The 17,173-nt window shown below is 45.2% G+C and overlaps 1 protein-coding gene across 1 annotated transcript in view; it reads left to right on the forward strand.

Moving 5' to 3' along the window:
- LOC138468389 (NACHT, LRR and PYD domains-containing protein 3-like) overlaps positions 1 to 17,173 on the forward strand; it is a 350,409-nt gene that overhangs the window by 286,064 nt on the left and 47,172 nt on the right. The window contains exons 8-9 of the mRNA XM_069608929.1: positions 14,945 to 15,115; positions 16,120 to 16,284. Coding sequence (XP_069465030.1) covers positions 14,945 to 15,115; positions 16,120 to 16,284 — 336 coding nt within the window. The remainder of the gene's footprint in view (positions 1 to 14,944; positions 15,116 to 16,119; positions 16,285 to 17,173) is intronic.

Here is a 17,173-nt window from a genome sequence, read left to right on the forward strand (position 1 = left end):
AGTGCATCCCGCGCCATCTCCCCTTCCCACTGTTGTGTTTTTCTTTGCTCGCCCGCCCCCTCTCAGCCCTCCCCCCGGCTTGAGTGGCCCACAGAACCCGGAAAGATAACAACGAGTGTCTAGGCCCCGTCACGTTCTCCCGAGATATTCCTTCTTTCAGCTGCCTTTGGGTGAGTTATCAGAACCCTTGCAGCGTGCCAAGCCCTATCTGAGGCACTTGAAACTCATATTGGGCCACAGCGCATCCCGCACCATCTCCCCTCCCCACTCCCGTTTTGTCCCTTGCTCATCCCTCCCGCCAACCCTGACTGGCACACAGGGCCAGGTAACTGACTCATTGACCCTTATAACACAACCCCCACGACAGCCCACTCGGTGAATGACCCTGAGGCAAAGGACACGTCCAAAGAAGCAGCTCCAGCTGGTGTCTGCCGGTGTCAGCCGGGGAAGCAAGAAGCCTGCAGCCGTCAACCTGCTGCAACTGCTAAAGTAAGTGCAGTGGGTCAGGGGGTGCAGCAATCACTGCACCCCACTAAACAGACCCACCCCTATAATGACTCTACTGTTCTTACTGCACCACCCATGAACTGTATTGCTTGGCCATCTCTCTAGGAAAGTTTGCTTTTTCTTTTTTACATTGCTGTTTGTGTTGAAACTAGGCCTTTTCCCTCTTTTTAGGAAAGTCAAATCTGGGTGTTTTTACAGTGCACTTTCCCCCCTCCTGTCTTCCGTCGACACTGCTCCTGCGTTTTCCTGTGGTTGCCTGCTTGTTGCCTCCTGTGTGCCTCCTTCTGTGAGTTCGCCTCCCCTCTGTTGCCTCCTGTGGTGCTCGGCTTAGTCTGTGCTCTGTGGGGTAACACAAAAGGTGGGGGCCCCCCTGCGAGACTTCCCAATGGGGGCCCCTAAGCTCCGCCCCAACATCGGTATACCCCGCCCACCAAGTAAGACCACGCCTACCACCATATGCCCCAGCCATTGGTACGGAGTACATGGAAGCAGAGGGCGTAGGCTCACCCGTTCTCCTTGCCATGCTCATCTAAATCACTGGTTGTGTAGGGTTTCTTTCTCTCCTGGAGAAACCTTTCTCTATGGAGGATCACAGACTATTCATCCCAAAAGCTCTGTCAGACCAGAGGTGATAAGACTTTCATTCTTGGGACAAAGGGTTCGGAGTAAATTACCAAATTCTGTTAATGACAATGCAAGCTATTTCTATTTATACGGCCCTGTTGAAGTGGCATCTGTTCAGATAGATGTTAGGTAAAGGTTCTCATTGAGATACTTTCAGCGAGTCTAGGCAATATATAAATGATTCCACTGACGAATGAAGAAAAGAAAAAGAAAAACAATACAATACCGGGGCACCACCTTCTTTCGCCTGTTCCACCCACTTGGCCATCCAGCTGTCTGATCGCAATACCTTGTCACATGTTGCACGATGCTCCTGCCTACCCCGTCCTCCTCTAAGGTCACAGTTGCACTACCTTGTTCGGTACACTTCTACCACTGATTAAAACCAGGACTTTTTCTCCAGCTTCAGTCTTTCCTTGCATGTTTTTCACAGGCGCTGGCCTTTCCATTTGAGACCACATCAAATCTGGGTAATACAGCATCATGCCGTGAAACCACTGTTCAAATGCAGAGCAGACATAGTGCAACAGCCATTTCTCATTGTGCTGTATTGTGTCTAATCTGGGACTGAGCAGTCTGCGTATCTGGGGCAGGACATTAAGAAATCTCCTTCAGACATGGCGCCAGACCTGCCTACATTTCAAAATCAAAAACCCAGAGATTCTGTCTGTTTGCATTCATTGGTGTCACAAAAAATGTGAGGATCCCCCTGCCGGGGTGGCCGCCCCCCACTAAACCTCTCAAGGAAGCACCGGCTGTGCCACAGACTCCTCAGGAAGACCTGGGCCACAAGGCATGGCAAAGCACTGATGACCATGCTACCAACTGCAGGAGCTGAGCAGTGCACAAGATGAAAGATGTACGTTTTCTATATTGCATCTTTCACCTAGTGTAACAACAAGTAGGAGGCAGCGTCCGTGCCCTGGTCCCCACTGTGTGCAAACCAGTAAAATGACTATGCACATTCTAACGGTCGAGGCAGCTTTTTGGTGCCAAGAGGGTGGGTGTATCCGGAACGGTAGCTTGCTTTGGAAACAGTTTTAGGTCAGTGGCAGCAGCGGAGGAGCATTACCATCTCCCATGAATTAGTGTGAGAGATTGAGTGTAGTAAGGGAGCACTAGGAATGTAGGGAATACGGGTGCAGCTCTCTCCTGAGAAAAGGTCCAAAATAATGGTTTTAAATGGACCATTTTACAACAAAATTTGAGAACAATGGGGTAAAATGCCATGCAATTTTAAAATGGGCGATCTGGGATAACATTAAAAAAACTAAATCTGTTCCCTGTATTTATTACACAAATGAAAATGCTACACAGACAAACTAAGTAAATAAAGTTGTGGCACCAGTATTACAGATGCACTTTCCGTTTGTGTTATTATTTAGAGAATGCATCAGCTGCTGGCCCTGCCGGCACACAAGTACGCAGTTAGGGTCCTTCAACCCTTCCAGTTGAAATGGGTGCCAAGCAGCTGCCCGTATGTTGGCAAACGACAGTCCAATGAAAATACAAGATATTTCTTCCATTGGGCACATTAAATGTGCACCTTGAGTGTACATGTTACAAGATGCATTTGCTGTAGGCCTTCAGGTACGTCACCCCCACTGACCTCTGTGGTATCCAGCAACACTCTTATCACGTTGGTGCCTTTTTACTTTGGTTTCCTCTACATTAGCCCCTTGATGACAAAGACTGGTTAATAGCTTTGAGCGGACATTTGGTATTTCAGCTCTACGCTGGCTGCCCATGCTGTGATAATCTGCAGCTATCCACCAATGGCCCCTGGCTGTATCTATTACGATGCATGCATACCAATGGTGCCTTAGACAGCTTTTACCCAGTCTAGGCAAATGCTCAAGTACCCCGAAACATCATGTTGAAATGATGCCCACACAATGGCCCTCATTACGACCCTGGCACTAAGGGATTACCGGTACCGGTAAGGATACCGGTACCGGTAATCCCTTAACACCTGATTACGAGGTCCCTTTGCGGCTCCCGACCTTAACGCTGGTGTGGACCAGCCTTTAAGGTAGGGACCCACAAAGGGACCTTGAAGGTAATTACGGTGCCACAATTTGTGGTACCGTAAATACTGCCTTCCCCTTTCCCATTGAGCCCTATGGGGCAAAAATGGGAAAGGGCCAATGGTAAATGGAGAATTACCGCCCCGCCAACCTTGGAATGGGGTGGTAATTCCCCATTTCACCATGGCGAAATCGTTAAGTTACCGGCTTTAACCATGGCGCCAATAGCGCCATTGGTTAACGCTGGGGTTGTAATGAGGGCCAATAGCTTAAAGTGGGCAGGGTCTAGGCGGGACACAGCACGGCAGTCTCCAAAAGCCACCAATTAGTTGGGGCTCCCCCAGCTCCTAGCTCTACTGTGAAAAGGCACCCAGCACCTGAGCATGGGCACAGGTGATTCGAGTTATGAGTTGACAAACAGGTTATGACAGAAATCCATGCCTAGAAGCCAAAACTTGACTCCGAAAAGTTTGTGTGCCAAATAGTTTTATATCCCTCCAGATTTGCAGTCATTTTACTATTAGGGGTGTTGTTTAAGATAAATTAAGCAGAAAGGTCAGTGTGTGTTATAAGCTGAGAAGAGGGTTGCAGGTTTGAATAAATGTCATGGTTATGTGATATTTAATGTGCCATGCTTATTCTTGTGTTCCCAAAATGCCTTTTGATTTTGTGAAACACCCATTTATGATTCAATAGCCAGTTGAAGATGCATGTGGGCTCCTTGTGGCCATGCCGAAGTTCCCTCTCCCCTCATTTACCACGCTGAGCACAATTTTGTCACACCCCCTTTCCAGAGCCCTACTCGATTTCATATGTCACTGAAAGCACTGGCCCCATTGATCCATGACACATCTTCAGCCGGCCCACTGCACGCTTGCTCCCAAACTCACATACCGGGGTGGGGGACTAACACATCAAATGATGTCTATGCCTCACTGTATTTACAAACTTACTCAAATCAAGTCTGCACAGTGCTTCAAGGCAGTTGAAACAGGCAGAGCCAAGTGGTTGGGCGCACTGGGAGGTGGAGGCTACCCTTGTTCCGCCCCTCAGATCCCCCCCTGCCCTCCTGAGTATGCCTCACCAAAAACATACTTTGAAATACCAGCTACACCAAGTGGCCAAAATCTCACAAGGGCACATTTTGATTGCGCCCTGAAATTTCATATAGAGGACCACTTACACGTAAGCAGCCCCCTCTGTACCATGTTCATAATATACACAAAACTGATCATCAATGCTGCCTGCCCTGCGGTGTTGAAAGGCAGACCAGAATGATGTTCATAGTCGGCATTGTGTCCTACTTACGACAGCTGTGAGGGTCCAAGGCCCTTTTAGCAATATCTGAGAATTTCTGGAGGGATGCGGGGGGCCTAGTGCCCAATGGTGTGACCGTGCCACCACACATTCCAAATATTACATGCGCACACACACTACCTGAGACATGACATTCAAACACAGACACAATACAAGTATGCAGTGGTCAAAGTGTACGAAACGAAGTAGTGGAACTATGTTCCCTAATGGCCTTCACCTGCTCCCCACAAATGCCATTGCCTCGCCACCTCCCACTCACAATAGAAACCCCCCAAACACATGCACTCTTTATCGGAACGTTCAGTGCATTGCACTGAAAGTGCATGTTCAACTTCTTCCTATGCTTTTATTTTAAAATGAAACCATTGTGGAATGGTTTCTTTTTAAAATAAAAGTATAGTAGGAGTAGTAAAATGTGAGGGGCGTGGCTTGGCGCCAAAGAAGATGGCCGCCTAGCCCGTTTGCTCCGTCCCACTATAAAAAATAAAACAGGCCTTTTACATATTTCCACAAATATCACTTACCTGCTTCTCACAGCGACGCGGACCGGACCGCTTCCTGAAGCTGCCGCTCGAAATTCGGAGTGGTTCAGTGATTTTCCTCGCGGCGCTGCGAGCTCCGGAGTCCCTGCCTTGACGAACGCTGCAGCCCGCCTCACACGAAGTAAAAAAAAACAAAAAACTGAGACCTCTTCAAGCTAATGTATTTAAAGGAACACAGAACTATTCTATAGGTTATTGCGCAAATACTGCTACATAAGAGACACAACCCTCCCTATTTGGGTTCTTCTCTTCACTGGTGAGACGGAGAGATATATGTTTACTTCACATCTTGTGCCATATTTGAACCGCATACTCAACAAAGTGGAATCTGTTTGGAACTGCGAATAATTATAACTCTTCGCTGCAATCTGCTACTACTAAATACCTAGAATAACTGGTGGCTTTTGATGGGTGCAAAGTTGGCTGCCCCTCCGATCTACGCCCAAGTTTACGCCTTATTATTCAACTGTGCTCTATTAACATCCACTTTTTGGAGCAGCACTGCATGCATAATATGGATATAAGAATTGTAAACTTGGGATTATAAAAACTCATTTACTCGCTAAGCGGTTATATGGTTCTTAGCCAACTACCACAACCCACGACCATTATACCTCTTCAAAACAGTTCCCATATAAGGAAGAACCTGCTATTACATCACCCATTATAATCTTCAACATCTTACCGCCCTCCAACATCAATATATTGGGCAGCGCATTACGCAATATCTAATATAATAGCATGGCGGAAAACAAAAAGAACAATACTTCTAACACCAAAGATGCTAACATCCCTGCGACCAACCTCAAGAGACCCAAAAGTGACTCACCTCCTCCGTCAAGCATTTACGACCCAGCTATCGAAGTCATATTATCGGAAATTAGATCACTCAAACCCTTCATAGATACTACTAACCTAAAACTACAACAGTTGGATGACAGATGGAAAGGTTTTTGAAAACAGAATGGAAGAGGTTGAGAAAAGAGTTGCGCTAATAGAAGATATTACTCCTAAGGTAACACAACTTGAAAAATCAATAAAAGATCTTCAAAAACACAACGAAGATTTAGAAAATCGCAGTAGACATAACAACCACCCATGTTCTTTTAAAATAACACATGAAGGTCGTACAATAATGTTTGAAGAACCAACTGACTTAATAGCTTTTATACGGTCTATTAAATCTGATGGCATGGACACCTCCTCTCCTGCAAGTACATCCACTTCCTTTATTACTTGAATGTATTATCTTCCTGCTCTCCTCACTATCTCAATATATAATGCCTTGAATATACCGTATGTATAAAATGTGGGATGGGTAGCCTCGCTGCGTCTATCTTCCATCCTGAGTTGTTCTTTTCTTGTAGACGACTCAGCAGGTGTCACCCTCCTCCTCTTCAATTTCACTCTCCTCTTCCCTCTTCGTGTCTAATCTGTGTCATAATTTTCACGTCTCAAATCTTTGCAGAGTGTCTATGATTAGACTCCCCAACCCTCTCCCCACTACCTCATGTGTCTTCCTTATGTGTCCTACTCCCATCAAAAACTACTTAAGTTACTGTTCCTCGGCTCCTAATATTGGCATGTACAAGGTTTTATGCTATAACTATGCTATGACAATATTTGAACTGTTACTATGATTTTTAAATGTGTCACTTGGAAATCAAAGGTTGCAAAAATCCAATCAAAAGGTGTAAGGTCATATCTCATCTTAACAAACTCAACCCCTCCATTGCATGTATACAAGAAACACACTTATCTACCAGTGAAGCTTTGAAACTGAAGTCTAGATGGATCAAGGAAATTATTTCTAGTCCTGCTGTTGCTAAAAAAAATGGGGTTGCTATTCTAATCAGCAAGAAATTATCATATAGAGTTCTTGATCAAGGTGCTGATACTGATGGTAGATGGGTTTGGGCTAAACTAAAACTAGAATCTACTGAAGTTACCATTCTGAATATTTATGGTCCTACTAATCCAGACCCCAAGTTTTGGATCACCATCAAACAATTGATACTTCAAAAAAACTTTTCTAATCTAATAATGTGTGGGGACATGAATCAAGTCCTTGATCTATTTCTGGACAGAAAATCTAGCTGTTTATTCAAAAACAACAAATCACACAAATCCTTTGTTGGTTGTTTAGCTGAAACAGGTCTTATAGATACATGGAGAATATCCCACCCCACTCAGCTTGACTACACTTTCCATTCTTCCCCACACAATACTCTGTCCCGTATTGATTATATTTTCTCCACGAAAAACCTCACAGGTACCATTACAGATTCCAAAATAGAAAACATCATAATTTCCGATCATGCCCCTGTTTGTACCTCTTTCAGTCTTTCTGATGTTCGAAAACCGTCATCTCGATGGAAGCTCAACAATTTTCTTTTACAAGACCCTCAATTTATCATATCAGTAGAGTCCTTTATTCAACAATTCTATGCAGATAATCTAGATGGAGACACTTCGGTAGTGAATAATTGGGATACTCTTAAAGCGGCCTTGAGAGGTCACATCATGGCTTACTCAGGCAAAATGAAAGCACAACACAAAAAACACCTAGATGACCTATATTCTCAACTAACCATAGCTGAGCAACAATATTATAGTGTCTCTAACCCTATCAACCTCCACAAAGTACTGACTTTGCGCTTCTCAATCAATAAGGAGATTACAGACCTAGCTACAGGGACAATACTTAAATATAAAACGAAAATTTATCAAACATCCAATAAAGCTGGAAAAGCACTGGCCTCTTACTTAAAAACCAAAAAGGAGCAATTTCTTATATCCCACATCAAAGACCCATCTGGCAATGTTCATCACCATCCGAAAGATATTCTAAATTGCTTCAGGGACTTCTATACCAAATTATATACTCCCGGAATTTCTATACCCCATAACAACATCACATCCTTTTTTGAAAATATTAATAGAACCTCCTACCCTCAATTAGACTTATCCCATTTAGACACTGCACTCACTCTTCCAGAAATTTCCAAAGCAATTAAATGATTAGGTAAAAGTAAAGCTCCTGGCCCAGATGGCATTTCCACAGAATTCTATGATAGCTTATCTCGATCCCTCATTCCTAAACTTCAAAATCTATTTTCATACTTTATTTCCCAAAAAGCATCCTCTGGTTCCTTCTCAGAAGCCTTGCTTATTCTCTTCCCCAAACCCGATAACGATCCGTCATTACCAGGAAATTATCGGCCCAGCTCTCTAATAAATGTCGAAAGCAAAATCGTTGCAAAAATCTCAGCCAATAGGATTGAATCCTCTCTTCCTTCTCTTGTCAAACCTGATCAAGTTGGTTATGTTAAAGGGCGAAACATCTCTTCCAATGCCAGACTCCTTCTAAATGCTATCCACCTATCTAACAAAAAATAAAAAAGATAAACAGCGGTTATAGCACTAGATGCAGTAAAAGCCTTTGATCGTGTCAACTGGGACTTTATGTTTCAGTCCCTCCGCTGGCACGGTTGTAGCGATAAGTTCATTTCCCTAGTCAGCTTACTTTATTTCTCCCCACAATCCTCAATTTGTATCAATGGTCTTACCTCCCCATTTTTTCCCTCAATAGAGGTACTAGACAGGGGTGTCCCCTCTCACCTATCTTATACATCCTCTCCTTAGAGCCATTATTAGAAATGATCAGATCTAATAAAAACATTCCAGGTATAGCAAGCGGTACATCCCATATTAAAACAGCTGCTTATGCTGATGACATCCTTATTCTCATCAAAAATCCGAAAACACACCTCCCACATTTACTTGAAGTACTATCCCAATTCAGTTCGGTTTCAGGTTACAAACTTAATAAAGATAAATCAGAAATTATGCCCCTCAATCCCTACTGCCTTAAACACGACATTGACCCTTTTGGTTTTAAATGGTGCAGTTCTTCTATTAAATACCTAGGTCTTAGATTTGCTCCCTCAATCCCGGACAGCATTAAGCTTAATACACATTCATTACTAGATAGACTAAAGGAATTAACATCCAGATGGTCCCCCTTATATCTTTCTTGGTGGGGACGACTAGACACGATCAAGATGAAGCTATCACCAATAATTTTATATTATCTACAACTCCTAAGTGTTCCGATATCTTCCTCCTTTTACAAATCAATTTACTCTATTCTTCTAAACATCCTTTGGGGACAAGGCAAAAGTAAAAGAATTGCTCTAACTAAATTGAAGGCACCATATGACAAGGGAGGGGTCAAGTTTCCTGATTTTAAAGCATACTATACTGCCTTTCTTTTGAAGCAAGCCAGATATTGGTTTGCCTGTCCCATAATGTCAGATATTCCCACATGGTGTACCATAGAGAAACAGTTTGTGTTTTCTATAGAAATTACGGACCTCATTTATGTATTCAAGCATTCTTCGACGTTTATATCAGACCCTATCAGAGCCACAATAGCAGCCTTCCAACTCTTTGTATTCACACAGTCAAATTCCCCAAAAAAAGCCTCTCACCTTTTTTATGGCATAACAGCAAGATAACGATTAATAACAAAACCTTAAACAGAAAATCCTGTTAGAAAAAGGGTATTAGATTTATACAACAAATTATAAATAAATCTTCTATCCTTTCTTTTCAGCAGCTCAAAAATCAATTCTCAATTCCCAACACAGATTACAATTTCTATAATAAGTTAGTTAATTCTTGTTTTGATGCTCTCCGCAGCTCCTCCAATGAGATTCTAACTCCTGATGTCTCAAGATTACTACACCTAACAATGCCCACCGACACTAAGGCTTCAAAATTCTATGGCATTCTCATATCATCCCTTAAGATTTGCACAATACGCCACAAATGGGAAGAGGATTTTGGTTACATTTTAAATGAATATACATGGTCTAAGATTTTCTCAAGAATCAAGGACATCTCTGCTTCAGCAAATATCTCCCAACATTTTCTCTTCTTTATACACAGAGTTTTCATCTCACCTGCTAAACTATGCCTAACTAATATTAATAACAATGATAACTGTTGGACATGCAGGGCCACCCTGCTTTGTATGAACATATGTTCTTCATGTGTCCCTATACCCACAGATTTTGGCAACAAGTGTGGAAGTACCTCAACTCTGTTTTTTTAACTAATGTCCCTCTGTCATTCATGAACATTGTTTTAGGAAGCCTGGCTGTTGCCACCTACTTGCCATCTGGTGCATCTAAACTCTATGATCTCTTCATTTGTTTGGCTGTGAAGAATATAACTGCCAATTGGAAAGACTCCCGCTCCTTGTGCATAAGAAGCTGGTGGAATAACATTTGTCTCACGCAAAAGATGGAAATGTGTATGGCAAATAATCTTAATCCTATACCTAAGTTCAATGCTAAATGGTCATTTTTCATTCGTTATCTGGATCATTTTAATGTAACCACGCATGGAATGTGACTTCTGTTAATATATAACACTCCTTTGATGCTCCCAAGATTTTTATGTATGAATCTTAACCCTAACACTGTATTGAATATTTATTTTATCATATGCTAAAGAGCCACACTTCCACACCTACCCCCCCACCTCCCCATCCCCTCATTTTTCGTGTTTGTCAAATGTCAGTCTTGTGTTTGTCCTCCCCCTACTTAAAACATCATAATGCAGAAATCGTTCAACACTAAGTCGTGCGCAACACTGTGCCACAGTCGTTTCGTTTATGTTTCAATCATTATTGTTACTTGTTCCTCAAATGCTTAACCTCAAAAAGTATGTAGTGCACTCTATTAATAGATCCTCTGGATCACTCCTATTTTACCATAGATTATTCTTAAGTACATGTAATGATTAACTGCATTATGTTTTGGATATTATGACGTTACAAATGTATTCTATACACCTTAATAAAAATTATTAAAATTAAAAAAAAAGGAGTAATAAAATGTAATTTAAAAAGGTAGAGGAGCACTGCTCCCAACTGCTGCCGGCCACTTGGAGCACTGCAAACATGTTTTCAAACGTACCAGTCCTGCAGAAACGTTGCCTCCTGTCTCCAGTCTGAGTCCAGGGCATGGAATAACACTGTCAACATACGGCATGCTCTGTCCAGTCGACCAGTGCATGGGCGGGCTCAAGGTTGCCTCGCAACAAAAAGAACATGCTTTCCAACACTGTTAAGCAAATGAAAGGTGCAGGCTCCACACATGAAAAATAAAATGAAGAGCCGTTCACAATTTCTTTAAGACACTGCAGATCTTGCGCTTTTGGTTTTCTTGAAGTGCAGCACCTGTGCTTGGGAGACATGGGGCCCCCCGCACGGCGGGGGCTGCGGGGACCCCTGTTACACCAGTGTCTGTGCTTCTTTCCTCCCTCACGCTCCCTTCTTGTCTGCTCGTACCCTCTATGGTGCTCTTAATTTCTCCCATCTTCTCAAACTGCTACTCTATCGCCTAGCCTATCCCTTTCACTAAGTCTGGTAGGAAAATGTTAAAGAGGGATATCCTGGTCTCCAACCATGGGCTCCCGATCGCTGATAGCTACATCATTGCTTCCTCCAGACAGACTCTCACCGATATCCTCTTTGTCGTTCCCTCTCCAGACCTATGGACCGCTCATATGGTCTTGGCTCTCTTTCCTATCTCTTCCTCTCCCATTAATGGTGGCACTCGGTGGAAGGTCCTCCTGGCCTCCTTCTACTCCTCCAAGACCATCATTAATGCCTATCTGAATGGCACCATCTTGGTCCAGGGGATACAGCTCAATCTCCTCCTTTTTGATAGGCGTCTCCTATGTCTGATCAACTTCCTTCCTTCTCCCGCTACTCCTATTAGCACCTCTCTGGACCCTCTACCACCTCCTTCTTCCGCCACCTCTTTGGCACCTTTTTCCTCCTCCCTGGCTACTATGCCACTTCCTGCTACCACCTATCCCCACTCTCGGGCCACTGTACCACTTCTGCTGGGTGTACCTGAAGTCTTTCAAATGTGGCGACCTGCTCCACGTTGCTACTCTCAACTCTTGCTCGGCTGTCAAACACTCCTCTGAAACCTGCCACCTCCTCAAAGAACTTGACCTGGATGTCTTTGCTCTCACTGAGACATGGTTCATGGCCAGCTCTGTCACAGGTTTTGACACTCTCCTTCCTGATGGCTACAAAATCCTCTCTGAGCCGAGAACCAACAGACCCGGAGGTGGAGTACCTCTGATCGTTCTGGATTGGGCCCCTGCATCTGTAATTCCTGCACAGGCCTACTACTCCTTGGAATGCCTGGTCTACAGGCTCTCTATCTCTCCTGGTCTCTCTCTGACTGTGGCCACCATCTACAGGCCACCTGGACAGGCCTCTTCCTCTCAGAGTGGGCTGACCTCTCCTCTTCTCTGCTTGCCTCTATCTCTCCAGTCCTCCTCTTCAGAGACCTCAACATCCATCTAGATGCTTCTAACCCCTCCTCTTGGCTCTACAGCAACCTCTGTGGCACTCTCTCTGTTCATTCTACCTTCTGGTCCGACACACTCTCTCGGACACACCTTGGATGTTCTCATTTCCTCCGACATCACTCTCTCTAAGACTCTCACCCTTCCTCTCTCTTGGACTGACCACATTCTGCTTTCCTCTTACCTGAGACTCTCTGTCCCTCAGGCAAATCCCAGCCCAGCCCTGCAACCTCCCTTCTCGGTCATTCAGCCCATGAAGCCTGTGTCAATGGATGCCTTTGCCGCTATGTTCTCTGCTCCTCCTTCTCCTGTGGCTGACTCACACTCTGACACAGCCCTCTCTAACCTGCATCTTTCTTTCTTTTCTTTTTTTTAAGTGCTTCTGTTTACATTTAAAATCATTTTACACTGTCACCTAAATAACAAAATACATTAGAAAGATACAGTTTTTAACACAGTTTAACATTTAAAAACAGCTGTAATTCTTTGTGCATTTATCGTAGGTCAAATTTCATGGATTATAATGGCCTAGGGAAATATCATGGTGACAACTTTGAACCTCGATAAAGGTATGACTCTGACCTTGCTGCCCTGAAACGCAAGTGCCGGGTGGCTGAGAGGAAGTGGAGGACTGGGTGCATCCTCTGACAAACTGGCCTGTTGCCTGCTCCAAAGGCAATACAGACTCTCTGTCCTGTCCAAGAAGAGAGTCCATTTCCAAGCCTGCATCTCTATAGCAACACGGCCGCACTCTTTAAAATCTGCAAGGAACTGGCCAATCCTTTTGCAGTCTCCACCTCTCGTGTTCCTTCCCCGGCACCATGTACGGCTCTGGCTTTTTACTTCATCCCCTCTCTCCTCTTCCTCTGACTCTACCTCTCCCGGCCCCCCTATGGCCGCCTTTCCTTCTCCTTTCTCTCTGACAACACCTGCCAATGATTCTAGAGAAGTCTGTTTTATGAAAGCGTTATCCAAACAGGTGCGCCCCTGCTCCTCCAGAACCATCAAGGACCGCATTGACACCCTCGCTCCAGCCTTGGCTGATTTCTGCAATCATTCCTTCCTTCACCACTGGATCTTTCCCCTCTCTCTTCAAGCACTCACTTGTGCACCCCCTCCTTAAAAAGCCTTCTGCCGATCCTAACTGTCCAGCAAACTATCACCCAATCTCTATCACTCCTTTCCTGGGCAAACTCCTGGAAAAGCTGTCTCCCAGCTTACTTTCCACAGTGAATCTGTTGGTTGTCTCCATGATCATCAGTCTGGCTTCAGAGCAGCCAGAGGCACGGAAACTGCTCTCCTGAACACCCATGAAGATCTGCTCTCTAATCTTGACTTCAGCCTTCCTTCTGTCCTCATCTTCCCTGAGCTTTCCTCTGCTTTGACACGGTCAATCAGGCCATCTTGATCAATCGACTCAGTGAGAACCTGGGCATCACGGATCAGACCCTGGAGCGGTTGACCTCCTTTCTTCTGGACCTACCATCCCACTTCCAACTTGGGTTCTTTATCTCCACCACCTCTCTCTCCACATGTGGTATTCCCCCAGGGCTCTATCTTATCACTGTGGCTCTTCAATTTCTACTTGGCCCCTTTAGCTCACCTTATCTCTACCTTCTCCTCTAACTTTCAGTGTTATGCGGATGACACTTAGCTCTCTTTCAGGATCCGCTCAGTCTCCTCTTCTTGGCCTCAAGCCCAGGGACCGTATCTCTCCAGACCCATAATCTCTCCACTGGCACCCATTACATACAACTCTCTCTTCCAAAATACCTTCCTTTCTGAGCCCTTCGCTCAGCTACCTCCAACTCTCTAAGGGTCAGACGCTTCTCCATGCAGAGAGTGGGGGTAGATCTCTCTACTATGCAGGTGCCTCCCTCTGGAATGGCCTCCCTGCCCCTTGCAAACTTGAGCTGGACCATGTGAAGTTCTGGAAACAGCTCAATACCTTCCTTTTCTCCCCTGCTTTCTCTCCCTCCCATTCTGACCTACCCGTCTGCTGCACTGACTGGTTGCTTGGCTACCCTCAGAGCCTCACTCGGTACCAGGCTCCTCCATAATGAGTGTCCCCTGCACTTCCTCTGTGCTTTCTGTGCACTTAGCGTAATGTGCCAATTTTATTAACTTGCTGAGTGTTTTGGCGAAAGCACTCTAAAAAAATCCAATAAATACAATTACAATTAGGTACATGACAAGGTAGAGACCACACAGTGTGTCAGTTGGAAACTGTGCCTCAAACCCTGTCTTCTGGGTGCCCGAAACCTCCTCACCAGTGCACATTTAGTAAAGTTTATAGCGAGTATAATTAAGTGCCCAAAATGCTCTCTTTAATGTTCCCCGTACTCCCAAGTGGAGGGCATTCCATGGATGAGGTGAAATAGGGCTCTTAACAGAGAGACAGTGGGAACAGGGGAAGTGCCTCAAAATGTGACTGGGGTTCAGACAGTGAGGTGGTGGGTCACCAGGAAACAGATATAGATTGGAGCTATGGCTATACTGTATTTACCTCTGTGTCTCATCTGTTTGCAGGTTGGATGACTGCTCCCTGACTGGTTCATGCTATGCAGATCTTGCCTCTGTTCTCACAACAAACGCAACTCTCACTCAGCTCCACCTGAGCTGGAATAAAGCTGGAGACTGGGCAGTGACAGATCTCTGTGAGGGATTGACGCATCCAGGCTGCCAGCTGCTGAAGCTGTGGTAAGCAGCGGCTTGTTTCCTCCTTACCACATGCTATGCCTGTTAAGTTCGGGGGAGTCCTGCACACACTTTAGACCGAGAATCAGGGAGTATCTTTAATGGCAGTTTCCAGTAACTCTTTACTGGTCCCCAAACTCATCATAATAAGGGTCTTCGATGTTGTCACACATTCTTCATTTGACGCTCACTTGAGCCAAGTCTGCAAAAAGGATAAGTCTTTTTCAGTTATTCAAGTGGCAGGGTCCAGTTACTCTAATGTGAGTTGAAGGCATGGAGGCACTCACTGGCCATCGCCTTCTCACTCAGCTTGCCTCCAACTCCCACACAATGAACACTCATTCAAGGCATGCTCTCAACATTCTGCCCACCTCACTATTCACCCCTGTAGGCACCAAACATTCTATTGCATGACAAGACACAATACTTTAATAAGGGTGTGTTGTTGCCTTTGAACACTGGAGAACATAGCGTCTTTGGACAACCACAAATCTAAATCCAAGTTACCTTTGATCTGACCTACTCTCCCCCTTATAGCTGATGTCTGTGTCGGAGATTTAGGGATGGAATCTGAAACTTTGGTTCCGGTTAACCTTACTTAGCCAGGTCAAACAGGAATCTACTCCTGATCCTCCTTGTTACTGGTGCCCGTGCATTTACTTACTGGTTACTCTGGTTAGGTGGACATGGCTCATCAGTACGCACAGAGAAAGACGACAAGGCTTTCATTTTGATAACTTTGTGAGGACACTCAGTTCATTTATAGTAATAGGGTTTTATTCTGTGTTATGGCATCCCATAAGATATGCGCCTTGGTTGCTTGGCCACTGCTACCGTAGGTGATCCGTGCGCACTGAAGGCAAACAAAGTCTACGCACTGTACACTGACCATAATCCCTGGGGCGAAACATGACAGTGTTTGAATTAACCCCCCGTTACAGTTTTATCTCATAATAGATTGAACCCCTGAATGTCACTGATCTTCCCCCCTTGACTTCTTTCCACAGTCTGTCCTTCAACACTCTCACCGATGACTGCACTGAGGCCATGTGCTCCGCTCTGGGGACAAACTGCTCCCTACTGGTCCTGCATCTCAACGGCAACACATTCACGAGGAGGTCAGAGGCGTCTTTCAACAGCCTTAGGGAGAACCGCAGAGACCTGGAACTGAGGCAAGTTTCCCATGCAAAACCTTATGAAGCGCCTGCAGCAGTTACAGGAGAGCAGACCAAGCACAGCCGATTTGCGATTCATAGCAGCGCCAGCAGCAGTTACAGGAGAGCAGACCAAGCACCAACGCTTTGCGATTCATATCAGTGCCAGCAGCAGCTACAGGAGAGCAAACCAAGCACAGCCGCTTTGCGATTCATATCAGTGCCAGCAGCAGTTACAGGAGAGCAGGTCAAGCACAGCGGCTTTGCGATTCATAGCAGCGCCAGCAGCAGTTACAGGAGAGCAGATCAAGAAGCACAGCCGCTTTACGATTCATATCAGTGCCAGCAGCAGTTACAAGAGAGCAGACCAAGCACAGCCGCTTTACGATTCATATCAGTGTCAGCAGCAGTTACAAGAGAGCAGACCAAGCACAGCCGTTTTACGATTCATATCATTGCCAGCAGCAGCTACAGGAGAGCAGATCAAGCACAGCCGCTTTACAATTCATATCAGTGCCAGCAGCAGTTACAAGAGAGCAGACCAAGCACAGCCGCTTTACAATTCATATCAGTGTCAGCAGCAGTTACAAGAGAGCAGACCAAGCACAGCCGTTTTGCGATTCATATCAGCGTCAGCAGCAGTTACAGGAGAGCACACCAAGCACAGCCGCTTTGCGATTCATACCAGCGCCAGCAGCAGTTACAGGAGAGCAGACCAAGCACAACCGCTTTGTGATTCATATCAGCACCAGCAGCAGTTACAGGAGAGCAGATCAAGAAGCATAGCCGCTTTGCGATTCAAAGCAGTGCCAACAGCAGTTACAGGCGAGCACACCAAGCACTGCCGCTTTGCCATTCGTTTCAGTGCCAGCAGCAGTTACAGGAGAGCAGACCAAGCACCGACGCT

Source organism: Ambystoma mexicanum, chromosome 4q, assembly GCF_040938575.1.
Source record: "Ambystoma mexicanum isolate Mex_15411 chromosome 4q, UKY_AmexF1_1, whole genome shotgun sequence".
In the NCBI taxonomy this organism is placed as follows: Eukaryota; Metazoa; Chordata; class Amphibia; order Caudata; family Ambystomatidae; genus Ambystoma; species Ambystoma mexicanum.